Source organism: Somniosus microcephalus, chromosome 16 (genome assembly GCF_052327205.1).
Source record: "Somniosus microcephalus isolate GS21.2 chromosome 16, FLI_Smic_1.0, whole genome shotgun sequence".
Lineage (NCBI taxonomy): Eukaryota > Metazoa > Chordata > Chondrichthyes > Squaliformes > Somniosidae > Somniosus > Somniosus microcephalus.
The window spans coordinates 103786016-103813993 of record NC_141002.1 but is presented as its reverse complement, the minus strand read 5'-3'; the positions used below and the strand labels follow the sequence as shown (position 1 = coordinate 103813993).

Here is a 27978-nt window from a genome sequence, read left to right as displayed (position 1 = left end):
CATGAGACATTAAACTGAGGCCCCCATCTGCTCTCTCAGGTGGATGTAAAAGATCCCACGGCACTATTTCGAAGAAGAGCAGGGGAGTTCTCCCCAGTGTCCTGGGGCCAATAGTTATCCCTCAATCATCACCTAAAAAATACAGATTACCTGGTCATTTCTTTCATTGTTGTTTGTGGGAGCTTGCTGTGTGTAAATTGGCTGTCATATTTCCTATATTACAACAGTGACTGCTCTTCAAAAGTACCTCATTGACTGTAAAGTGCTTTGGGATGTCCTGGGGTAGTGAAAGCCACAATAGAAATGCAAGTTCTTTCTTTCTTTAAATATGCTTCCATGTTTCCTACATCACAATAGTGACTACACTTCAAAAAAAGTGCTTCCTTGGCTGTAACACGCTTTGGGGTGTCCGGTGGTTGTGAAAGGCGCTATATAAATGCAAGTCTTTCTTTTCTTTTTACGTAGCAAAAACAGTAGAATGTAAGTTAGTGGAGGTAATGAATAAATTGCACAGTGCCCCGGTCAGACTGCACCTTGAGTTCTGCGTCCAGTTCTGGTCACCGAAAAACAAGAGAGGCAGTGCAGAGAAGAGCCCCACTGTCGAGGTTCTGAGTTAATTGGGAAAGACTGAAGAAACGGTCTTTTCAGCCCAGAAAGGGAATGTCCGAGAGGCGATCTTGCAGAGAGATATAAGCTTGCTAAGAGTATCCAAAATGTAACTTTACATTAAACTGTGGGAATGGAGCTAGAGGAGACTGGTTCAAACTAGTAAAAGGCAAATTTACAACTGGTGTCAGGAAATTCTTCTTCACACAAAGAGTGATCAATGTGTGGAACAAACTTCCAGATAGGAGAATGAAGGCTAAAACCCTGAATTCTTTTGTGAAACAATTGGATGCTATATTGGGGGGACATTAAAATGAATTAAGATGGGCCAAATGGCCTTTCTTATTTTGTGACCTTGAGTTGAGCTTCGTCGACAGTGTACGAGGCCAATTTCAACAACATCAACCTGCATTTATGTAGCGCCTTTAACGTCCCAAGGCGCTTCACAGGAGCGTTATCAGGTTTGTGGGGCTGGAGGAGGTTATAGAATAGCAAGTGTATGGAGGGATTTGAACATAAGGATGAAAATGTTAAATTCGAGGTGTTGCTGGACTGGTGCAGGTCGGTGAATACAGGGGTGATGGGTGAACGGGACTCGGTGCAAGTTAGGACACGGGGCAGCAGAGTTTTGAATGAGTTGAAGTTTACGGAGGGTGGAGGATGAGAGGCCAGGCAGGAGAGCGTTGGAATAGTTGAGTCTGGAGCTAACAACGGCATGGATGAAATAACAACAGAAAACACTGGAAAAACTCAGCAGGCCAGGCAACATTTGTGGAGAGAGAAACAGGGTTAACGTTTCAGGTCGAAACCCTTCTTCAGAACGGAGAAAAAAGCAGGAAATGAAACAGATTAAAAGGCAAGTTTGGGGGCTGGGAAATGGGGGAGGGGATGAAAGAACTAAAGGGAGGTTCTGTGAGAGGTGAGGAGACATTAAGAGATATTCAAGGCGAGACGAGATGGTAATGGGACAGGTACAGAGACAAAGGATGACTCTCGATGAAGTGTGAAATGCGCTGGCAGAGTGAGAGACAGCTGCCATGTGGGAGAGGAAAAAAAGGAAAAGGCATAAACCAAAAGTGTGGATAAAAAATATATATAAAAATATAATAGGGGCCGAGATTTCCAGCATCCGCAGTATTTTGCTATCGTAAAGGCATGGATGAGCTGAGGCAGGGGCGGAGACGGGTGATATTATGGACATGGAAGTAGGCGGTCTTGGTGATGGAGCAGATATGGGGTCGGAAGCTCAGCTCAGGGCCCAATAGAACGCCAAGACTGCCAACGGTCTAGTCAGTGACCAGGGAACGGGATGGAGTCAGTGAGCAGGGAACAAAGTCAGAGTGGGGATTGATGTGGCGAGCAACTGGTAGCTCAGGGGCTTCGCTTGGGGACAGACGGAAGGTCCGGTGCCCCTGGAGAGGGAGCACGCGGTGTCCGCCAGCACGCTTGAGGCTTTTCGCAACAGGAGGGCACCGGCGGGACTGGAGTGCATCGTGGATACAGGCAACAAAAAATACTTTGGAAAGTTTTATGTTCGTTTTGTCATAATTTGGAACTTATTGTTTGTGCCCCTTTATAAAGAGGCACTTATAGTTTAAGGGTTTTCCCAATTGATGATTGAATCATCCTTATTGATTAACCAAAAGAATAGAGGAAAGGTCAGTAAAGTGGTAACTTGGGCGCTGTGACTGTCATCCTCTTTTTGAGAAAACATAAATTTAGACAACTAAAAACTGTAAATAAATCAATAAAACTTCAAATAAACCTTAATAATCAAATTAAAATTTGGTTCTCCAGCCCAATTATGCACTCCAGTCCCCGCGGCGCCCACCGGTCACGAAAGTGATCTAGCGCGCCGGCGGACACCGCGTGCTCCAGCTCCAGGGCCACCCGGGCGCGAACATGGCCACGGAAGAGAGGGAGGCAATCCGGCCGGACGACCGCCCGCTGCCTGGACCAATTAATGGCTTTCTTGGCCAGGCCCAGGAGCAGACCCACGAGGAGGACTGTCATTCTGATCCTCTTTTTGAGAAAACATAAATTTAGACAGATAAAAACTGTAAATAAACCATTAAAACTGTAAATAAACCAATCAAACTGTAATAAACCAATAAAACTTCAAATAAACCTTAATAATCAAATTAAAATTTGGTTCTCCAGCCCAATTATGCACTCCAGTCCCCGCGGTCCCTCCATGTGATTGGGTAACGGTCTCCGTTTCTCACTATGATTGGATAGCTGTCTCTAATTCCGATTGGCTGAATCTAATTGCCTGACTGCGATTGGCTGACTCCGACTGGATGACTCCGATTGGCTGAATCCGATTGCCTGACTCCGATTGGCTGACTCCGAGTGGATGACTCGGATTGGCCGAATCAGATTGGCTAAATCCGATTGGCTAACTCCGATTGGCTGACTCCGATTGGGTGTCTCCCATTGGCTGACTCTCCATCCTGGTCTCCAGGTGACGCTCGGACGCATTGAAGTACGGCGGGCGCTGATTGGTCGGCCGTCGCTAGGCGGCTCGGCCAGTTGCGGGCCGGCTTGTTGCCGCTGGGGAAGATGGCGGACCGCCTCACACAGCTACAGGACGCGGTGAACTCGGTGAGCGGGAGCGGGGCAACTCGGCCTTTTGCCTAAGATGAAGTGTAGTATCAGACCCCAGTAATGGGGTGGTGATGGTTCTCCCCAGCTATGGGGCGGCGTAAAAGAAACCCCCCCCTTAATAAAGGGGCGAAAAAAAAAACTGGGCCTGGAGAGACAGACTCGTATTTATGCAGCGCCTTTCATGGACCTCAGGACGTCCCAAAGCGCTTTACAGCCAATGAAATACTTTTGAAGTGTAGTCACTGTTTTAATGTAGGAAACGCGGCAGCCAATTTGTGCACAGCAAGATCCCACAAACAGCAATGTGATAATGACCAGATAATCTGTTTTAGTGATGTTGGTTGGGGGATAAATATTGGCCCCAGGACACTGGGGAGAACTTCCCCCTGCTCTTCTTCGAAAAAGTGGCCGAGGGATCTTTTGCATCCACCTGAGAGGACAGACGGGGCCTCGGTTTAGCATCTCATCTGAAAGACGGCCCCTCCGACAGTGCGGCGCTCCCTCGGTACTGCCCCTCCGACAGTGCGGCGCTCCCTCGGTACTGCCCCTCCGACAGTGCGGCGCTCCCTCGGTACTGCCCCTCCGACAGTGCGGCGCTCCCTCGGTACTGCCCCTCCGACAGTGCGGCGCTCCCTCGGTACTGCCCCTCCGACAGTGCGGCGCTCCCTCGGTACTGCCCCTCCGACAGTGCGGCGCTCCCTCGGTACTGCCCCTCCGACAGTGCGGCGCTCCCTCGGTACTGCCCCTCCGACAGTGCGGCGCTCCCTCGGTACTGCCCCTCCGACAGTGCGGCGCTCCCTCGGTACTGCCCCTCCGACAGTGCGGCGCTCCCTCGGTACTGCCCCTCCGACAGTGCGGCGCTCCCTCGGTACTGCCCCTCCGACAGTGCGGCGCTCCCTCGGTACTGCCCCTCCGACAGTGCGGCGCTCCCTCGGTACTGCCCCTCCGACAGTGCGGCGCTCCCTCGGTACTGCCCCTCCGACAGTGCGGCGCTCCCTCGGTACTGCCCCTCCGACAGTGCGGCGCTCCCTCGGTACTGCCCCTCCGACAGTGCGGCGCTCCCTCGGTACTGCCCCTCCGACAGTGCGGCGCTCCCTCGGTACTGCCCCTCCGACAGTGCGGCGCTCCCTCGGTACTGCCCCTCCGACAGTGCGGCGCTCCCTCGGTACTGCCCCTCCGACAGTGCGGCGCTCCCTCGGTACTGCCCCTCCGACAGTGCGGCGCTCCCTCGGTACTGCCCCTCCGACAGTGCGGCGCTCCCTCGGTACTGCACTGGAGTGTCAGCCTAGAATTTTGTGCTCCAGTCTCTGGAGTGGGACTTGAACCCACAACCTCCTGACTCCGAGGCGAGAGTGCTGCCCACTGAGCCACAGCTGACATGTTTACAACAACAACTTGTAATGCCTTTAACATAATAAAACGTCCCAAAGCGCTTCAAAGGAGTGTTATCAAATGCAAATTTGTCATCGAGCCACATAAGGTATTAGAACAGATGACCAAAAGCTTGGTCAAAGAGGTAGGTTTAAAGAAGTGTTTTAAACGAGGAAAGAGAGGCGGGGAGGTTTACAGAGGGAATTCCAGAGCTTAGGGTCTACAGAACAGTCCGGTCTCTCAGATCACCGCAGAACGTCACTGACTAATTCATAGTGTAATAGGGAGTCCGATTATGCAACTGCTGTTTGCTTTGCAGCTCGAACCTGTCGCACTCCCACATGCTTTGTTCCACTGTTAGATTTATGTTCTTGCTTTCATACACCAATAAGGCATCAAAAAATCAAGTATGAAATGTATGTTCTGGACTGAAAGTAGGAATTAAACTCCTGATTATACTGTCAAACGCATAAGTCAGCTCATAATCAGCACTGTTTGTATAGGACTTTGTTTATAATCTGCTAGGAACAAGAGGAGGCCATTCAGCCCCTTTAGCCTGTTCCGGCATTCAATTCGATCATGGCTGGACAAAAGCAAAATACTGCCGGACGCTAGAAATCTGAAATAAAAACAAAATGCTGGAAATCCGCAGCAGCATCTGTGGAGAGAGAAACGGTTAACGTTTCAGGTCGGTGACCTTTCGTCAGAACTGGCAATGGTTCAAATAGGAACAGGTTTTAAGCAAATACTGAGGCAGGGGAGATGGGAAGAAACAACAAAAGGGAAGGTCTGTGATAGGGTGGAAGGCAGGAGTGATTAAATGACAAAGGGGATGATGGTGTACGGCGAAGGGGTGGTAATGGGACAAGTGAAGAAACATGGCTGATCTGTATCGTAACTCCACCTACCTTGGTTCTGTAACCCTTGATACCCTCGCCTAACAAAAATAAATAGCAAATAAAAACACAAAATGCTGGAAATACTCCGGGTCAGGCAGCACCTGTGGAGAGAGAAACAGAGTTAACGTTTCAGGTCGATGACCCTTCGTTCTGACAGATGCTGCCTGACCTGAATATTTCCAGCATTTTCTGTTTTAATTTCAGATTTCAAGCATCCGCAGTATTTTGTTTTTGTAAAATAAGTAGCAGTTTGACTGTAATTGAATCTTGTTTTTTTCCCCCCTAGTTAGCAGACCAGTTCTGTAATGCCATCGGTGTCTTACAGCAGTGTGCTCCTCCCGCGTCATTCACAAACATCCAAACTGCCATCAACAAAGACCAGCCGTCTAACCCAACAGAAGGTGAGAGCTAGTAATGACGGTGTCCAGAGTCTGCTGTTTTCAATAAAAATGATTAGAATTGTTTAAGAATCGAGTCTCTCTAGTCGACGTGGCTCGATGAAGTCTTAGTCACCCATTCCCCCCCACCGTGCTCGCTGACCTACATTGACTCACCTGTCCTAATATCTCCTTCTGTGGCTCAGTGTCACATTGTGTTTGATAACGCTCCTGTGAAGCATCTTGGGACGTTTCACTAACACGGGATGATGTACTGGGTTACATTAACACAGGATGATGTACTGGGTTACATTAACACAGGATGATGTACTGGGTTACATTAACACAGGATGATGTACTGGGTTACATTGACACAGGATGATGTACTGGGTTACATTAACACAGGATGATGTACTGGGTTACATTAACACAGGATGATGTACTGGGTTACACTAACACAGGATGATGTACTGGGTTACATTAACACAGGATGATGTACTGGGTTACACTAACACAGGATGATGTACTGGGTTACATTAACACAGGATGATGTACTGGGTTACATTAACACAGGATGATGTACTGGGTTACATTAACACAGGATGATGTACTGGGTTACATTGACACAGGATGATGTACTGGGTTACACTAACACAGGATGGTGTACTGGGTTACACTAACACAGGATGATGTACTGGGTTACACTAACACAGGATGATGTACTGGGTTACATTGACACAGGATGATGTACTGGGTTACATTAACACAGGATGATGTACTGGGTTACACTAACACAGGATGATGTACTGGGTTACATTAACACAGGATGATGTACTGGGTTACACTAACACAGGATGATGTACTGGGTTACACTAACACAGGATGATGTACTGGGTTACACTAACACAGGATGATGTACTGGGTTACACTAACACAGGATGATGTACTGGGTTACATTGACACAGGATGATGTACTGGGTTACATTAACACAGGATGATGTACTGTGTTACATTAACACAGGATGATGTACTGGGTTACACTAACACAGGATGGTGTACTGGGTTACATTAACACAGGATGGTGTACTGGGTTACATTAACACAGGATGATGTACTGGGTTACATTAACACAGGATGATGTACTGGGTTACATTGACACAGGATGATGTACTGGGTTACATTAACACAGGATGATGTACTGGGTTACATTGACACAGGATGATGTACTGGGTTACACTAACACAGGATGATGTACTGGGTTACACTAACACAGGATGATGTACTGGGTTACACTAACACAGGATGATGTACTGGGTTACATTGACACAGGATGATGTACTGGGTTACACTAACACAGGATGATGTACTGGGTTACATTAACACAGGATGATGTACTGGGTTACACTAACACAGGATGATGTACTGGGTTACATTAACACAGGATGGTGTACTGGGTTACATTGACACAGGATGATGTACTGGGTTACATTGACACAGGATGATGTACTGGGTTACATTGACACAGGATGATGTACTGGGTTACATTAACACAGGATGATGTACTGGGTTACATTAACACAGGATGATGTACTGGGTTACACTAACACAGGATGATGTACTGGGTTACACTAACACAGGATGATGTACTGGGTTACACTAACACAGGATGATGTACTGGGTTACACTAACACAGGATGATGTACTGGGTTACACTAACACAGGATGATGTACTGGGTTACACTAACACAGGATGATGTACTGGGTTACACTGACACAGGATGATGTACTGGGTTACACTGACACAGGATGATGTACTGGGTTACATTAACACAGGATGATGTACTGGGTTACATTAACACAGGATGATGTACTGGGTTACATTAACACAGGATGATGTACTGGGTTACATTAACACAGGATGATGTACTGGGTTACATTAACACAGGATGATGTACTGGGTTACACTGACACAGGATGATGTACTGGGTTACACTGACACAGGATGATGTACTGGGTTACACTGACACAGGATGATGTACTGGGTTACACTGACACAGGATGATGTACTGGGTTACATTAACACAGGATGATGTACTGGGTTACATTAACACAGGATGATGTACTGGGTTACATTGACACAGGATGATGTACTGGGTTACATTGACACAGGATGATGTACTGGGTTACACTGACACAGGATGGTGTACTGGGTTACACTAACACAGGATGATGTACTGGGTTACACTGACACAGGATGATGTACTGGGTTACATTGACACAGGATGATGTACTGGGTTACATTAACACAGGATGATGTACTGGGTTACACTAACACAGGATGATGTACTGGGTTACATTAACACAGGATGATGTACTGGGTTACACTAACACAGGATGATGTACTGGGTTACACTAACACAGGATGATGTACTGGGTTACACTAACACAGGATGGTGTACTGGGTTACACTAACACAGGATGATGTACTGGGTTACACTAACACAGGATGATGTACTGGGTTACACTAACACAGGATGATGTACTGGGTTACACTAACACAGGATGATGTACTGGGTTACACTAACACAGGATGATGTACTGGGTTACACTAACACAGGATGATGTACTGGGTTACATTGACACAGGATGATGTAACCCAGTGTGAGGTTACGCACTTTGGCAGGAAAAATCGTAGAGCAAGTTATTATCTTAATGGCAAGAAATTGGAAAGTACTGAAGTGCAAAGGGATCTGGGGGTCCTGGTGCACGAAACTCAAAAGGTTAGTATGCAGGTGCAGCAAATGATTTAAGAAGGCCAATGGAATGTTGGCATTCATTGCTAGGGGGATAGAATATAAAAATAGGGAGGTATTGCTTCACTTGTACAAGGTATTGGTGAGACCGCACCTGGAATACTGCATACAGTTTTGGTGTCCATACTTAAGAAAAGACATACTTGCTCTCGAGTCAGTACAAAGAAGGTTCACTTGGTTAATCCCGGGGATGAGGGGATGGACATATGAGGAGAGGTTGAGTAGATTGGGACTCTACTCATTGGAGTTCAGAAGAATGAGAGGCGATCTTATTGAAACATATAAGATTGTGAAGGGGTTGGATCGGGTGGATGCGGGGAAGATGTTCCCAATGATGGGTGAAACTAGAACTAGGGGGCATAGTCTTAGAATAAGGGGCTGCTCTTTCAAAACTGAGATGAGGAGGAACTACTTCACTCAGAGGGTGGTAGGTCCATGGAATATGCTGCCCCAAAAAGCTGTAGAAGCTACATCATTACATAAATTTAAAACAGAAATAGACAGTTTCCTAGAAATAAAGGGTTACGGGGAGCGGGCAGGAATTTGGACATGAGTCTAGGTTCGGATCGGTCATGGCCCTGTGGGTAGCGGAGCGGGCCCAGGGGCCGTGTAGCCTGATCCTGCTCCTATTTCGTGTGTCTAATTCTGTTAGATTCAGGAGATGGTTCTGTGATAGTGGATTGGCGGTTAGGATCAGATCAGCCATGATCTTATTGAATGGCGGAGCAGGCTCGAGGGGCCGATTGGCCTACTCCTGCTCCTATTTCTTATGTTCTTATGTTTTATTGCGTTAAAGCTGCTGTAAAAATGCAAGTTGTTGCGGGAGAGCTATCGGTCACAGTCCTCGTGCCCAGAGGTGTCTTGATGTCTTCCCTTCACCCTTCTGGCTCGCTCTCCCAGCCTCGCTTTTACTCACCTACCAGAACTCTTGTGTTACTCCTCAACGTTCTTTTCTCCTCTGTCGCACCTGAGATGTTTACCACATTAAAAATGCAAGTTGTTTACATTGCTGAACTGTCTTCTGTGTAAATGGGTAAAGGGGAACCAGTGGATTTAGTATATTTAGATTTTCAAAAGGCATTTGATAAGGTGCCACATAAAAGATTATTACACAAGATTAGGGCTCATGGGGTTGGGGGTAATATAGTAGCATGGATAGAGGATTGGTTAACAGACAGAAAACAGAGTAGGGCTAAACGGATCTTTTTCAGGTTGGCAGGCTGTAACCAGTGGGGTGCCACAGGGATCAGTGTTGGGGCCTCAGCTATTCACAATCTATATTACTGACCTGGATGAAGGGACCGAGTGTACTCTTCTGATTTTGGTGTTTAAACAAATGGATTGTAACTAATAAAACTTTAAAAGAACCTTAACAAGTTAAATTAAAATTTCATTGGCCGGGGTGATGATGCACTCCAGTCAGGGACTGAGTGTAATGTATCCAAGTTTGCTGATGAAACAAAGGGATGCAGATAGACGAAGTGAGTGGGCAGTAAGGTGGCAGATGGAGTATAATGTGGGGAAATGTGAGGTTATTCACTTTGGTAGGAAGAATAGAAAAACAGAATATTTTTTAAATGGTGAGAAACTTTCAAATGTTGGTGTTCAGAGAGATTTGGGTGTCCTCGTGCAAGAACCACAGAAAGCTAGCATGCAGATACAGCAAGCAATAAGGAAGGCAAATGGCATGTTGGCATTTATTACAAGGGGGTTGGAGTATAAGAGTAAGGAAGTCTTGCTACAATTGTACTGGGCTTTGGTGAGACCACACCTGGAGCACTGGGCACAGTTCTGGTCTCCTTACCTGAGGAAAGATATACTTGCCTTGGAGGCGGTGCAACAAAGGTTCACTAGATTGATTCCTGGGGTGAGAGGGCTGTCCTATGAGGAGAGATTGTGTAGATTGGGCCGATACTCTCTGGAGTTTAGAAGAATGAGAGGTGATCTCATTGAAACATACAAGATTCTGAGGGGGATTGACAGGGTCGATGCTGAGAGGCTGTTTCCCCCTGGCTGGAGAGTCTAGAACTAGGGGGCACAGTCTCAGGATAAGGGGTCGGCCATTTAGGACTGAGGTGAGGAGGAATTTCTTCACTCAGAGGGTTGTGAATCTTTGGAATTCTCCACCCCAGAGGCCAAGTGGCCTATTCCTGCTCCTATTTCTTATGTTCCTATGTTGTGTCAGCCTCAGTTGGTGGGACTGTTTGCTTCCGAGTCAAAAGGTTGTATGGTCAGATTGGAGGAATTGTTTTTAAATGAGACGTTGAGTCAAGGTCTATCTGTCTGCTAAGTCTGATGTAACAGATGGCAGGAGGGTCGGTAACCAGAGGACACGGATTTAAGGTAATCGACAAAAGAACCGGAGGGGGAGATGAGGACATTTTTTTAACACAGCGAGTTGTTGTGATCTGGAACGCGCTGCCTGAAAGGGCGGTGGAAGCAGATTCAATGGTAACTTTCAAAAGGGAATTGGAGAAATACTTGAAAAGGAGAACTTTGCAGGGCTGTGGGGAAAGAGCAGGGGGAGTGGGACTAATTGGAGAGCTCTTTCAAAGAGCCGGCACAGGCCCGATGGGCCGAATGTCGCCCTCCTGAGCTGGAAGATTTAATGAAACGGACTGCCACATTTACCCAGTAAGTAAACCATTGGTTGTAAAGCGTTTTGAGATGACGTGATGGGGCGTTTTATAAAGGCACGTTTTTTTTTTCTTTATTGGTCCTTTCATGCTATGCTGTGATTTTAAAATGCTTTTACATAGAAGATAGGAGCAGGAGTAGGCCATTCGGCCCCTCGAGCCTGCGTCGCCATTCAATGAGATCATGGCTGATCATCCAAATTCAGTACCCGGTCCCTGCTTTCTCCCCATATCCCTTGATCCCTTTAGCCTTAAGAAATATATCCAACTCCTTCTTGAATATATTTAATGAATTGGCCTCTACTGCCTTGTGTGGTAGAGAATTCCACAGGTTCACCACTCTCTGGGTGAAGAAATTCCTCCTCATTTCTGTCCTAAATGGCTTACCCCTTATCCTTAGACTGTGACCCCTGGTTCTGGACTCCCCGACCATTGGGAACATCCTTCCTGCATCTAGTCTGTCTAGTCCTGTCAGAATTTTATAAGTTTCAATGAGATCCCCTCTCATTCTTCTAAACTCCAGCGAGTACAAGCCCAATCGTCCCAATCTCTCCTCATACGTCATTCCTGCCATCCCAGGTATCAGCCTAGTGAATCTTCGCTGCACTCCCTCCATGGCAAGAACATCCTTCCTCAGATAAGGCGACCAAAACTGCACACAATACTCAAGGTGTGGTCTCACCAAGGCCCTGTACAACTGCAACAAGACATCCTTGTTCCTGTACTCGAACCCTCTCGCTATGAAGGCCAACATACCATTTGCCGCTTTAACCGCCTGCTGCACCTGCATGCTTACCTTCAGCGACTGGTGCACAAGGACACCCAGGTCTCGTTGCACTTCCCCTTCTCCCAATCTATTGCCATTCAAATAATAATCTGCCTTCCTGTTTTTGCCACCAAAGTGGATAACCTCACCTTTATCCACGTTATATTACATCTGCCATGCTTCTGCCCAATCACCCAACCTGTCCAAATCATCCTGGAGTGTCTCGGCATCCTCCTCACGGCACACACGCCCACCCAGCTGTGTGTCGTCTGCACATTTGGAGATACTACATCTAGTTCCTTTTTTCTTCTGTTATCATCTGGCCTTCTATTTTCCCCACAGAGTATGCACAGCTTTTTGCTGCACTGATTGCACGGACTGCTAAAGACATCGACGTGCTCGTTGACTCACTGCCGAGTGAAGAATCGACAGCAGCGTTGCAGGTAAGAGTGACGGGCCACCTGTTAAACTCTGTCACTGAAAGCTGGATAACTGGCGGGGATGGGATGGTGTATGTTAGTAATCAGGGTGTACTATGGGTTTGCGCACGCCTATCTTGAATTGTAGGTACTGAAATAGGTCATTATGTTTTGCACAGTATTTACAGCACAGAAACAGGCCATTCGGCCCAACGGCTCTGTGCCGGGGTTTCTGCTCCACACCAGCCTCCTCCCACCCCTCTTCATCTCCCCCCCCCCCCCCCCCCCCCCCATCACCATATCCTTCTATTCCTTTCTCCCTCATGTGTTTATCCAGCTTCCCCTTAAATGTATCTATACTGTTTGCCTCAACTAGGCTTATATTCGCTAGAGTTTAGAAGAATGAGAGGGGATCTCATTGAAACTTATAAAATTCTGACAGGACTGGACAGACTAGATGCAGGAAGGATGTTCCCGATGGTCGGGGAGTCCAGAACCAGGGGTCACAGTCTAAGGATAAGGGGTAAGCAATTTAGGACAGAGATGAGGAGGAATTTCTTCACCCAGAGAGTGGTGAACCTGTGGAATTCTCTGCCACAGAGGGCAGTTGAGGCCAATTCATTAAATATATTCAAGAAGGAGTTGGATGTATTTCTCAAGGCTAAAGGGATCAAGGGATATGGGGAGAAAGCAGGGACCGGGTAGTGAATTTGGATGATCAGCCATGATCTCATTGAATGGCGGAGCAGGCTCAAGGGGCCGAATGGCCCACTCCTGCTCCTATCTTCTATGTTTCTATGTTTGTTTTCAAATCCCTCCATGGCCTAGCCCCTTCCCATCTCTGTAACCTCCTCCAGCCCTAAATACCTTTTGAGATCTCTGCGCTCCTTCAGTTCTGGCACATTACGCATCCCCGATTTTAATCGCTCCACCATTGGCGGCCGTGCTTTCAGCTTGCTGGGCCCGAAGCTCCGGAGCTCCCTCCCTAAACCTCTCGACCTCCTCACTTCCTTTTAGCTCCTTATGTGGTTCGGTGTCAATTTTTAAAAAATTGATAACGTCCTTGGGGCATTTTGCTACGTTAAAGGCGCTATATAAATGCAGGTTGTTGTAGTTCTGGCCTTGCCTGAAAGTGGAAACATCTTCTCTCTCTGCCCTATCAAGCCCTTTCATAAATAACAACAGAAAACGCTGGAAAAACTCAGCAGGCCAGGCAACACCCGTGGAGAGAAGCAGAGTTAACGTTTCAGGTCGAAACCCTTTTTCAGAAGCCCTTTCATAATCTTGAAGACCTCGATCAGGTCACCCCTCAGCCTTCTCTTTTCTAGAGAAAAGAGCCTCAGCCTGTTTGATCTTTCCTGATCATTATAACCTCTCCGTTCTGGTATCATCCTGGTAAATCTTATTTTGCACCTTCTCCAGCGCCTCTATCCTTTTTTATAATATGGAGACCAGAACTGTTCGCAGTGCTCCCAAGTATGGTCTAACCAACGTTGGATACAAGTTTAACATAACTTCTCTGTTTATTTTTAATTGATAAGATCTGAGCGTCTGCAGGGCATTCTGAAGGGGGAGGGCGAACAGTCCGAGGTCGTGGTTCACATTGGTACCAACGACATGGGTAGAAAGAGGGATGAGGTCCTGCAGCAAGAATTTAGGGAGCTAGGTAGCAGATTAAAAAGCAGGACCTCAAAGGTTGTAATCTCTGGATTACTCCCGGTGCCACGTGCTAGTGAGTATAGAAATAGGAGGATAGAGCAGATGAATGCGTGGTTAAAGAGTTGGTGCAGGAGGGAGGGCTTTAGCTTCCTGGATCACTGGGTCTGTTTCTGGGGAAGGTGGGACCTATACAAGTCGGATGAGTTGCACCTGAACTGGAATGGGACCAACATCCTTGCGGGGAGGTTTGCTGTTGCGAGGGGTTTAAACTAACTTGGCAGGGGGATGGGATATGGAGTGGAGCTATAGTTGGGGGTGATGCACAGCCAAATATAGAGGAAAAAACAAGTCAGTCTGGAAGGCAGAGCAAATATGTAACGGCACAAGGGAGTATGGCAAGGCTGGATGGCATTTATTTTAATGCAAGGAGTACTGCGAGTAAGGCGGATGAATTGAAGGTGTTGATGAACACATGGGAGTATGATATTGTTGCGATCACAGAGACATGGTTGAGGGAGGGGCAGGACTGGCAGCTCAATAGTCCGGTGTATAGAATCTTCAGGCGAGACAGGAGGGTGTAAATGAGCAATATTAATCAAGGAGTCAATTACTGCAGTAAGGAGGGATGATATCTTAGTAGGTTCTTCTAATGAAGCCATATGGGTAGAACTTAAAAACAAAAAGGGGGCAAGCACTTTGCTGGGAATGTACTATAGGCCCCCAAACAGTCAGGGGAGATAGAGGAACAGATATGTAGGCAAATCTCAGAGAAGTGTAGATATAATAGGGTAATAATAGTAGGGGATTTCAACTTCCCCAGTATTAACTGGGATAGTCAGAGTGTGAAAGGCTTAGAGGGTGCAGAATTCTTAAAGTGCATCCAGGAGAGCTTTTTGAGCCAGCATGTAGAAAGTCCTACAAGAGAGAGCGCGGTACTGGACCTAATTCTAGGGAATGTAGCCGGGCAAGTGGTAGAAGTGTCAGTAGGAGAGCATTTTGGTGACAGTGACCATAATTTGGTGAGATTTAAGGTAGTCAATGAAAAGGACAAAGATGGACCGGAAATAAAGGTTCTAAATTGGGGGAAGGCCGATTTTAATATGATAAGGCAGGATCTGGCCAAAGTGGACTGGGATCAGCTACTTGTAGGAAAACCCACATCGGAGCAATGGGAGTCATTCTGAAAGGAAATAGAGAGAGTACAACGCCAACATGTTCCCGTAAAGGTCAAGGGTGGGACCAACAAGCCCAGGGAACCCTGGATGTCAAAGGATATACAAGAATGGATTAGGAAAAAAAGGGAGGCTTTTGGCAGATACAAAGGACTAAAAATAGTGGAAGCCCTAGAGGCGTATAGAAAGTGCAGGGAGGTACTTAAAAAAGAAATTAGGAGAGCGAAGAGGTGGCATGAAAAAACACTGGCGGGCAAAATAAAGGAAAATCCCACGGTGTTTTATAAGTATATTAAGGGCAAGAGGATAACCAGGGAAAGAGTAGGGCCCATTAGGGACCAAAGTGGCAATCTGTAGGTAGAGCTGGAAGATGTAGGTGAGGTTTTAAATGAATATTTTGCATCTGTGTTCACTATGGCGAAGGACGATGTAGGCATAGAAATCAGGCAGTGATTGTGATATACTTGAACAAATTAGCATTGAGAGGGAGGAGTTACTAGCGGTTTTAGCAGGCTTAAAAGTGGATAAATCCCCAGGCCCAGACGAGATGTATCCCAGGCTGCTGTGTGAGGCAAGGGAGGAGATTGCAGGGGCTCTGACACAAATTTTCAGAACCTCTCTGGCCACAGGGGAGGTGCCAGAGGACTGGAGGACAGCTAACGTAGTACCATTATTCAAGAAGGGTAGTAGGGATAAAGCAGGGAATTACAGGCTAGTGAGCCTAACATCAGTGGTAGGGAAATTATTGGAAAAAATTCTGAGGGACAGAATTAGTCTCCACTTGGAGAGGCAAGGATTAATCAAGGATAGTCAGCATGGCTTTGTCAGGGGGAAATCATGTCTAACCAATTTGATTGAATTTTCCGAGGGGGTGACTAGGTGTGTGGAGGAGGGTAGTGCAGTTGATGTAGTCGACATGGACTTGAATAAGGCTTTTGACAAAGTCCCACATGGAGACTGGTCAAGAAGGTAAGAGCCCATGGGATCCAGTGCAATTTGGCACATTGGATCCAAAATTGGCTTAGTGGCAGGAGGCAGAGGGTGATGGTCGAAGATTGTTTTTGTGACTGGAAGCCTGTGTCCAGTGATGTACCGCAGGGATCGGTGGTGGGTCCTTTGCTGTTTGTAGTGTACATTAATGATTTAGATATGAATGTAGGAGGTATGATCAGTAAGTTCGCAGATGACACCAAAATTGGTGGAGTGGTAAATAGCGAGGAGGGAAGGCTCAGGCTACAGGACGATATAGATGGGTTGGTCAGATGGGCAGAACAGTGGCAAATGGAATTTAACCCTGAAAAGCGTGAGGTGATGCATTTTGGGAGGACGAACAAGGCAAGAGAATACACAATGAATGGTAGGACTCTAGGAAGGACAGAGGATCAGAGGGACCTTGGTGTGCATGTACATAGATCCCTGAAGGCAGCAGGACAGGTAGATAAGGTGGTTAAGAAGGCATATGGGATACTTGCCTTCATTAGCCGAGGCATAGAATATAAGCGCAGGGAGGTTATGATGGAGCTGTACAAAACGCTAGTTAGGCCACAGCTGGAATAGTGTGTGCAGTTCTGGTCGCCACACTATAGGAAGGATGTGATTGCATTGGAGAGGGTGCAGAGGAGATTCACCAGGATGTTACCTGGGCTGGAGCGCTTCAGCTATGAAGAGAGACTGGACAGGCTGGGGTTGTTATCCTTGGAGCAGAGAAGGCTGAGGGGGGACCTGATTGAGGTGTACATAATGATGAGGGGCATAGATAGGGTGGATAGACAGGAACTTCAGCTGCCTGGGCCCTAAGCCCTGGAATCCCTCCCTAAACCTTTCTGCGCCTCTCCACCTCTCTTTCCTCCTTTAAAACCTACCTCTTGGGCCCTAATTTCTCCTTGTGTGGCTCGGTGTCAAATTTTGTTTGAAATCACTCCTGTGAAGCACCTTGGGGTATTTTACTGTGTTAAAGGAGCTGTATAAATACAATTTGTTTATAGTCCATGGGCATTGCAGCATTGTGCTGGGTGGGGTATTGAGTGCTGACTGCTAGTCTAAATTGGTCGACATTACCTCGGAGACAGTCGTGAATCTGAATTTGCAGTGTAGGAGTGTCTGAAATCCACAGAACTGAATGAATTCTCTCTCATCAGGAAATCTATTATTGCAGCAGGCAATAGATATCATTGCGACCATTCCTTTTGTAAACAAATTATATACTTGATTTTAAACCGGACCCTTTTGAATGAGTGCATGACTAAAACAATTGACGTCTCTGTTGTAGCACCGATGACCAGATTTCACTGCCAGGGGTAATTGGGAAGCTTGCAATACAGGGTATCCCTGGTGGAATATGCTCAATTAAGTAAACTGTTTAAGTTTGTTGCTGTAGTAATTTCCCTAGACCTGAACCGCACCCAGCTCGAGAATCCCTCGTAGTCAGAGTCATACGGCACAGAAGGAGGCCATTCGGCCCATTGAGTCTGTGCCGGCTCTCTGTAGAGCAATCCCAGTCAGTCCCATTCCCCCGCTCTATCCCCGTAGCCCTGCAAGTTTATTTCCCTCAAGTGCCTATCCAGTCTCCCCATGAAAACATTGAGTGTCTCCGCTTCCACCACTTCCGTCGGCAGCAAATTCCAGGTCCTCACAGAGCACTTTTGAAGTTCAGTAACGATTAGCACGCAAGTAGAGGACGGTGATTCTGCTCACAGCAAGACCCCATAACCAGCAATGAGATGAACAATCAGGTAATCTGCTATTTTTGGTGGCAGTCGCTGAGGGAGGAATGTTGGATAGACATGGCGAGAACTCCCTGCTTTCTTTCAAACACTGCCACAACATCTCCAATATCCATCGGAGACGCTGGAACGGGCGGGCACGATCTCAGTCTAACATGGCTTCCAAAGGACGGCGTCTTCAGTAAAGACCTTACTCCTAAATTCCCGATTGGATTTATTAGTGACTAGCTTATATTTATGACCCCTAGCTCTGGTCTCCCCCTCCTGTAAGTGGAAACATCTTCTCTACGCATAGAGTCACAACGGCACAGAAGGAGGCCATTCGGCTCATCGAGTCCGTGCCGGCTCTTTGTAGAGCAATCCAGTCAGTCCCATTCCCCCGCTCTATCCCCATCGCCATGCAAGTTTATTTCCCTCAAATGCCTATCCAGTCTCCTCTTGAAAATATTGGCCAGGATATTGCGAACCCTACGGGTGGGTACGCGCTGTGTACCCACCTGTAGGGACATCGGAAATGCCGGTTTCAGGCATGCACAGCGCAAGCGCTGAAAAACGGCATTTCTGTTCTGTCAAGAATGGTCTTGACAGATCCTCCGGCTGCCCTGGAGAAGGACCTCTGCGGGTGGATAGTTCCGCTTTCTGGAGACCCTCCGCCCGCAGAAAACCCTTACAATTATTGCGCCTGGTAAAAGCGTCTTCCTGTCAAATGTATGAAGGGAGATTCCCTTCTGTGATTGGCTCCCCATGGCCCACGTGCTCCCAGGGACGCTGCGAACTACATGCGCCTCTCGGATACGTGGGCCCTGCGCACTTGGAGTTTGGTGAGGCCCAGGAGCGGAAGCGTGTGCGTCCCGGGATCCCTCCAGTAAGGGCGCGCATTTTTCCAGATCGCAGGCCTCCACCTGCGGGAGGCCTGCGATTGGAAAATACGGGCCATTGAGTGTCTCCGCTTCCACCAGCAGCGAATTCCAGGTCATCACCACTCGCTGCATAAAAAAGTTTTTCCTCACATCCCCCCTGTATCTCTTGCCCAAAACCTATAATCTGTGTCCCCTAGTCCTTGTACCATCAACTAGTGGGAACAACCTTTTCCCGTCTAGCCTATCCAAACCGTCATAATCTTGTACACCTCTATCAAATCACCCCTCAACCTCCTTTGCTCTAATGAAAACAAATTCAGCTTCTCCAACCTGTCCTTGTAGTTAAGATCCCCCATCCCCGGAACCATTCTGGTAAATCTCCTCTGCACCCTCTCAAGGGCCTTCACATCCTTCCTAAAGTGTGGTGACCAGAACTGGACGCAATACTCCAGTTGTGGCCTAACCAGCGCTTTATAAAGGTTCAGCATAACTTCTCTATTTTTGTACTCAATACCTCTATTTATGAAGCCCAAGATCCTATATGCCTTTCTAAACACTCTCTCAATATGACCTGCCTCCTTCAGAGACCTATGCACATTAACTCTGTCCCTGCACACTCTTTAAAACTGTGCCATTAAGTCTATATTGCCTCTCCCTGTTCCTTCTGCCAAAATGCATCACCTCACACTTCTCTGTATTAAATTCCATCTGCCACTTGTCTGCCCATTCTGCTAGCCTTTCTATGTCCTGTTGCAGTCGATTGGTATCATCCTCAAGTTTGGTGTCATTGGCAAATTTAGAAATTCTACTCTGTATTCCAATATCCAGGTCATATTTATATATATCAAAAAAAGGCAGTGGCTCCTGCACTGACCCTTGGGGAACACCACTGTCTACCATCCTCCAGTCTGAAAAACAGCCATTTACCACAACTCGCTGTTTTCTGTCCTTAAGCCAATTCCTTATCCAAGCTGCCACTGAGCCACCTATTCCACGAGCCTTAATTTTGTTAACCAGTCTTCTATGTGGTACTCAAATGCCTTCCGAAAATCCATGTAGACAACATCCATTGCAATCCCTTCATCAATCCTCTCTGTTACTTCATCAAAAAATTCAATTGGATTAGTCAAACACGATCTGCCTTTTACAAATCCGTGCTGGCTCTCCTTAATTAGCTTAAACCTCTCCCAAGTGCCCGTTAATTTTTTCTTTGATTATTGTTTCTAAAACTTTACCCACCACTGATGTTAAACTGACCGGCCTGTAGTTACTAGGATTGTCCTTACACCCTTTCTTGAACAATGGTGTCACATTTGCCACATTCCAATCCTCAGGCACCTCCCCCGCATCTAGGGAAGATTGGAAAATTATGACAAGCCCTTTCGCTATCTCCTCCCCAATTCCCTTTGCAACTTGGGATGCAAGCCATCTGGACCAGGTGACTTGTCCACTCTAAGCATACCCAGCCTTTCTAGTACATCCTGTCTATCAATTTTCACCCCTTCCATTGCTTCTACCTTTTCCACTTCTTCTGATATTTTTTCAGCATCCACCTCCTTAGTAAACACCGATACAAAGTACTCATTGAGTATTCTAGCCTTGCCCTGCGCCTCTAAGCATATATCACCTTCTTTGTCCCTAATAGGCCCCACCCCATCTCTTACTACCCGTTTACTGTTTACATGCCGGTAAAAGATTTTTGGGTTCCCTTTTATGTTAACCGCCATTCTACTCTCATATTCTTTCTCTGCCAATCTTATTTTCATCTTCCCATCCCCTCTCAACTTACTGTATTTGGTCTGGTTCTCCCTTGAATTCACCTGACATGCATCATACACCCTCTTTTTTTGTTTCATCATCTTCTCTATCTCCCTCAACATCCAAGGAGCCCTTGCTTTGGTTCCCTTACCCTTCCCTCTTGTTGGAATGTACCTAGCCTGTACTTGGAACATCTCCTCCTTAAAGATCACCCATTGTTCCATTGCAGTTTTTCCTGTAAGTCTTTGGTTCCATTTTACCCTGGCTCGATCCTTTCGCATCCCATTGAAGTTAGCCCTATTCCAGTTTAGAAGTTCCACTCTAGATTGTTCCTTGCTCCTCTCCATTGCTAATCTAAATCTTATGATACAATGATCACTCGTACCCAAGTGTTCTCCCACAGACACTTGGTCGACCTGGCCCACCTCATTCCCCAGCGCCAGATCCAGCAATGCCTCCTTCCTAGTTGGGCCAAGACATACTGGTCAAGGAAATTTCCTTGAACATATTTCAGAAATTCCTCCCCCTCCTTTCCCTTTACCTTAGCATTATCCCAATCGATATTTGGGTAATTCAAGTCCCCCAATATCACCACTCTATAGCTCTTGCATATTTCTGAGATTTCCCTGCAGATTTGCTCCTCTACCTCCCTCTCACTATTTGGAGGTCTATAGAATACCCCCAATAGCGTGATCATACCCTTTTTGCTCCTCAACTCTAACCAAATGGATTCTGTCCTTGTCCCCTCAAGAACATCCTCCCTTTCCAACACTACAATGTCTTCCTTAATCAGCACTGCCACCCCACCTCCCTTTTTTCTTTCCCTATCTTTTCTGAACACCTTGTACCCTTGAATATTAAGTGCCCAGTCCTCACCGTTTTTAAGCCATGTTTCTGTTATTGCCACAATATCATATTGCTACACGGATAATTGTGCTTGTAGCTCACCAGCCTTATTCACCGCACTGTGTGTTTACGTACATGCATTCTAAACCCTTTTTTGAATTTTTTGTGGTCTTTTTTAGTCTGCTATCTAATATGGTACTACTTCCGCCTCTAGCACTACTTTCTTCCCTAGTACTATCCAACACACTCACTCTTTTATGCTCCTTATTCCTCTTTTCAACTCCTAAATGCTGGTACCCATCCCCCTACCAAGCTAGTTTAAACCCTCCCCAACAGCACTAGCAAACCTCCCCACAAGAATATTGGTCCCGGATCTGTTGAGGTGTAACCCATCCGACTTGTACAGGTCCCACCTTCCCCATAAACAGTCCCAATGCCTCAGGAATCTAACGCTTTCCCTCCTGCACCATCTCTCCAGCCACGCATTGATCTGTTCTATCCTCCTATTCCTGCACTCACGAGCACGTGGCACCGGGAGTAATCCGGAGATTACTTCTTTTTGAGGCCCTGCTTTTTAATCTCTCCCCTAGCTCCCTAAACTCTGCCTGCAAGACCTCATCCCTCTTTCTGCCTATGTCATTGGTACTGATATGGACAATGACCTCTGGCTGTTCACCCTCCCCCCTCAGAGTGTCCTGCTCAGTGACACCCTTGACGCTGGCACCTGGGAGGCAACATACCATCCTGGAGTCACGCCTGCAGCCGCAGAAATACCTGTTTACTCCCCTAACTATTGAATCCCCTATCACCTATTGCTCTTCCACTCTTTTTCCCACCCCACCCCGTGCAGCTGAGCCACCTGTGGTGCCGTGGACTTGGCTCTGGCTGGACTCCCCAGAGGAACCATCGCCCTCATCAATACTCAGAGCAGCATACTGGTTGGAGAGCGAGATGCACTCCGGGGACTTCTGCGCTACCTGCCTGGTCGTCCTCTTCTGTTTGGCGGTCACCCATTCCCTCTCTGTGCCTGCACTCTCTTAAGCTGCGGGGTGGCCACCTCCAGAGACGTGCTATCCACGTAACTCTCAGCCTCCCAGATGCACTGCAGTGACTCCAGCTGCCTCTCAAGCTCCGAAACACAGATCTCGAGTTGCCGTAGCTGGTGACAGTTCCTGCACATGTCGTCCAGGCTACGCGAAGCGTCCAGGACTTCCCACATTGCACAGGATGTACACTCCACGGGACTGAGCTGCCCTGCCATGCCTCTATTTAATAGACTTAGAACTAACTTAGCAGAAATAAACTTAAAACTTTTTAAAAAAACACCAACTACTCACCAATTAGCTCCTTCCCTTGTGCCGACGTCACTTTTTCTACTCTGACGTCACTCTTTCGGATTCTGCCTCTGTTGAGCTGCTGCATGTTTCGCTCTGCTCCTGCTCTGGTCTCGCCCAGGTCCGCTGCCTCCATCAAATAAGCCTAGAATTGTTTTATTTATTTATTTAATTAGTTAAAGTCTTTAAGCAACGATTATTTGTAGTTATATTAATTAATTTAACTGGTTAAGCTATAAATGTAGTACAGTACTCTAGTTTCCCGCTCCTAGTTTAAACCACTGTCCTAGGTTAGAGAGAAAAAACACCTCAATACTGACCAACCAATCACGTACCTGCTGCCCTGTGACGTGTCACCCTTTTTTTTTGACTCCTGGATTGTTTTCCTCTCTGCTCCGGTTCCTGGCTCGGTCCGCTCCTCCTCGGCTGCTCACAGTGAGTTCAGGCCCCTCTCCGACCACGCTCTTTATTTACTGTAAGAAGTCACACAACACCAGGTTATAGTCCAACAGTTTTATTTGAAATCACAAGCTTTTGGAGCGCTGCTCCTTCATCAGGTGAAGTGGAGAGATGCCTATAGACACAGTTTATATAGTCAGAGAATAATGCCAGATGATTACAGGTAATCTTTCTAACTGCCATTTATCACACCTCGGCAGAGAGATAATCACAGCAATCAAAGGTGTGAATGGTGTCCAAACAGGTTAGTCAGGAAAACATTACATCAAAGAACAATGAGGTGGGGTCACAAGGGGTAAAATGTTGCAGATGCTGGGGTTTGTATGAAAAACAAAAAACAGACAAAAAAACATTTTTTTTGGCTGGAAATCACAGCAGGTCCGGCCACATCTGTGTAGAGAGAACAAGCCAACGACGACTCGAGTCTGGATGACCCTACGTCAGGTGGGGTTACATGTAGCGTGACATGAACCCAAGATCCCGGTTGAGGCCGTCCTCATGAGTACGGAACTTGGCTATCAGTTTCTGCTTGACGATTTTGCGTTGTCGTGTGTCTCGAAGGCCGCCTTGGAGAATGCTTACCCGAAGATCGGAGGCTGAATGTCCTTGACTGCTGAAGTGTTCCCCAACTGGGAGGGAACACTCCTGCCTGACGATTGTTGCGCAGTGTCTGTTCATCCGTTGTCGCAGTGTCTGCATGGTCTCGCCGATGTACCATGCTCCGGGGCATCCTTTCCTGCAACGTATGAGGTAGACAACGTTGGCTGAGTCACATGAGTATGTACCATGTGCCTGGTGGGTGGTGTCCTCACGTGTGATGATGGTATCTGTGTTGATGATCTGGCATGTCTTGCAGAGGTTGCTGTGGCAGGGTTGTGTGGTGTCGTGGTCGCTGTTCTCTTGAAAGCTGTTGGACTATAACCTGGTGTTGTGTGACGACTTACATTTGTCCATCCCAGTCCAACACCGGCATCTCCACACCATGGCTTTATTTACTGGCCTCTGCTCCGGTTCCCGGCTCGGTCCGCTCCTCCTCGGCTGCTCACAGTGAGTTCAGGCCCCTCTCCGACCCCGCTCTTTATTTACTGGCCTCTGCTCCGGTTCCCGGCTCGGTCCGCTCCTCCTCAGTTGCTCGCCCTGGTTCTTTACAACCCTGACTACACTTCAAAAGTACTTTATTGGCTGTAAAGCGCTTTGGGACGTCCTGATGGTCACAAAAGGCGCTGTATTAATGCAAGCCAAGACTTTCAAGTCTTTCTTTATTGCCCTTGGCCGAGTCTTTTGCTGGAGGCACCTTCCCTGAGCGAGAGCACAGCTCTGAGAAGAAAGCGATATCGTGTGGAATCGGGGCCTGTAATATCCATCGCCCCAGCCCAGCCTCCGCCATGTGCATTGTGACTCGGCAATGCCGCTGTGGGTAGACGTGGAGCAGCAGCCAGGCTCTTCCCCAGAGGTGGAGGAAGCTGGGACCGGCAGTGGTATCTGGGTCACTGGTGTGTGCCTCATGGTGGCTTTCAGACTGGCGGCGACGGTGACTTGGGGACGATTGATTGGTGCAGAAGTCAGGAATGGGGAGATGATCCCCTTTTTTTTGCTGCGTAGTTTGTAAATGATAAACCATTATCGTTGCACTAACACACGATGAATATTTTGTAGTGGATGTGGTAAAACTTCAGATGACGTATGTAAAATGTGAACTTTTAGCTTTGGGCCGCCTTCGATGTGAAAATGCTGGACACCGAAGGGTTAATTATAATGAGGGGGGGAAAATGCGGCAGATAGGTGAGAAGAAAGTTTCAGCTGTAAGACCACCCACATCAACTTCCTGTTGCTGTGGCTGTTAAAAACAGTTGAAAAGGCTCATCCTGTTTTGTAACAGTTCAACACTGCGGTTGGAATGTGCAATGCGACGTGTGCGTGTGTGTGAGGAGCAACAGAATTAACATTCGACTGATGGAAAAATATTTTTCTCTCTTATACAACTTAGCAAAGAACTGATTGATTGACTCGAGTGCCGTACCGACCTGCTCTTTTAAGGGGAATTGATTATATGTAATTTAAAAAAATATTGCACTTAAAGCAGAAATGGGAGCTTTGCCCATCAAGGATTCCTGTGTCCAGGACATCATGGATTAGATGCAGAGTAAAAGACTTTCTACTGCAGCAGAATGCATGTTACTGCACTAGTGTGGCGCAGCCCCCAGTAATCCTCATGCCCTCATGTTTTCTAGCTGAGTTGGGAAGCTTATTTTATTTAGTTGATGGACCTACCATTATTCTACTTTGCAGTGGCGCTAACATAGAAACATAGAAGATAGGAGCAGGAGTAGGCCATTCGGCCCCTCGAGCCTGCTCCGCCATTCAATGAGATCATGGCTGATCATCCAAACTCAGTACCCGGTCCCTGCCTTCTCCCCATACCCCTTGATCCCTTTAGCCTTAAGAAATATATCCAACTCCTTCTTGAATATATTTAATGAATTGGCCTCAACTGCCTTCTGTGGTAGAGAATTCCACAGGTTCACCACGCTCTGGGTGAAGAAATTCCTCCTCATCTCTGTCCTAAATGGCTTACCCCTTATCCTTAGACTGTGACCCCTGGTTCTGGACTCCCCCGCCATCGGGAACATCCTTCCTGCATCTAGTCTGTCTAGTCCTGTTAGAATTTTATAAGTTTCAATGAGATCCCCTCTCATTCTTCTAAACTCCAGCGAGTACAAGCCCAATCGACCCAATCTCGCCTCATACGTCATTCCTGCCATCCCAGGTATCAGCCTGGTGAATCTTCGCTGCACTCCTTCCATGGCAAGAACATCCTTCCTCAGATAAGGTGACCAAAACTGCACACAATACTCAAGGTGTGGTCTCACCAAGGCCCTGTACAACTGCAGCAAGACATCCTTGTTCCTGTACTCAAATCCTCTTGCTACGAAGGCCAACATACCATTTGCCTTCTTAACCGCCTGCTGCACCTGCATGCTTACCTTCAGCGACTGATGCACAAGGACGCCCAGGTCTCGTTGCACTTCCCCTTCTCCCAATCTATTGCCGTTCAGATAAATAAATGACACACACTCTCGTTACCCCTGTCCGCACATTGCTGGCTCTCCCTAAACCCAGAACTCTAAACGTGAAGTACACAGAGGTGCCAGCCGTGGCTCAGTGGGCAGCAGCCTGGCCTTTGAGTCAGAAGGTCGTGGCCTCGAGTCCCACTCCAGAGTCTTGAGCACAGAATCTAGGCTGACACTCCCAGTGCAGTACTGAGGGAGAGCTGCACTGTCGGAGGAGCCGTCTTTCGGACAAAAGGTTAAACCGAGGCTCCCGTCTTCCCCCTCGGGTGGACGTAAAAGATCCAACGGCACTATTCCAAAGAAGAGTCGGGCAGTTCTCCAGGTGTCCTGGGGCCAATATTTATCCCTCAACTAACATCACTAATACAGATTCTCTGGTCATCATCACATTGCTGTTTGTGGGAGCTTGCTGTGCACAAATTGGTAGCTGCGTTTCCTATGTTACAACAGTGACTGCTCTTCAAAAAGTACTTCATTGGCTGTAAAGCGCTTTGGGACGTCCTGAGGTCGTGCAAGGCACTATAGAAATACAAGTTTTTTTAAATAAAAAATGCTAGGGTGCACATGTGTTTTTCACTTTGTGTACTTTTACTACATGATGGTAAATAAGGAACAGCCAGAAAGATATCTCGAAGACCCTTGGCCTGGTCGAGCAGAAACAAGAGCAGGAATACTCTGAAGAATTTTTTTTAATTCTCGGATGTAGGTGTCGCTGGCATTTATTGCTCATCTCTCATTGCCCTTGAAGATGGTGGTGCTGAGTCACTGCAGTCTGTGCGGTGAAGCTACTCGCACAATTCTGTTGGGCGGGAGTTCCAAGACTTGAACCCGGCAACAATGCTGCCCTTGCCCTGCTGGCTGGTGGAGGTTGTGGGTTTGGAAGGTGCTGCCAAAGAAGCGTTGGTTTATCGATCCAAAGCCACATCCTATCTCGAGCATCACGTTGAATATGTTGGTTGCTCATATATATATATTTTTTGTACCCTTCACTCCGCATCCTGCCTGCACTAAGTCCTGCTCCCTCATTGCTCGTGTCCGTACCACCCTCCATTGGCTGCCCACCACCGAGAACATCGAACTCCAAATCCTTGTATACAGATCCCTCTCTCTGCAGCTTCTGTCAGCTCAACACACCCTCCATTCTTCTCGCTCTGAGTCTTTGTTTCTCCATCTCTTCAACCCACCCCACCATCAGTACCTGAACAATTAGCAGTCTGGGACCCTTCCCCCAACCCGTCCACCTTTGTACCCCTCTCCCCCACCTTCAAAAAGCCTCGCTTAACTCGTGTTTCTGGTGACCGCCGCAAGTTTTCGACCGCTCACCGTCCTTTCTGCCTCGGTGAAGCACATCCTGTTAAAAAGCCTATACATGTGCAAGTTGTCGACACAACAGAATACCCGTGTTACCTGACCCGTATCTATACTTTTTCTTAAATTATTTATGTCTTTCAAAAGTTGCCCTCCCATTCTTTTATTTTACGTAGAATAGCACCGAGCCTGCAGCACAGAAACAGGCCATTTGGCCCAACTGGTCTATCCCGGCGTTCCTTTTTTTCTTCTTTCACTTGTCAGTGAGAAGTGAGCATGTGCCTTGTTTGTCGG

The 27978-nt window shown here is 47.3% G+C and overlaps 1 protein-coding gene across 2 annotated transcripts in view; it reads left to right on the top strand.

The window, feature by feature from the left end:
• The first annotated feature begins 3095 nt into the window (after positions 1–3095).
• Positions 3096–27978, top strand: part of med21 (mediator complex subunit 21) — a 47387-nt gene continuing 22504 nt past the window's right edge. Inside the window, exons 1-3 of one of the 2 annotated variants that reach the window (XM_086009639.1) lie at positions 3102–3210; positions 5770–5884; positions 12418–12518. In XM_086009639.1, coding sequence (XP_085865765.1) covers positions 3169–3210; positions 5770–5884; positions 12418–12518 — 258 coding nt within the window. In that variant the 5' untranslated portion in view covers positions 3102–3168. Of the gene's footprint in view, positions 3211–5769; positions 5885–12417; positions 12519–27978 lie in introns of both variants that reach the window. The other variant, XM_086009640.1, reaches the window with a different exon arrangement.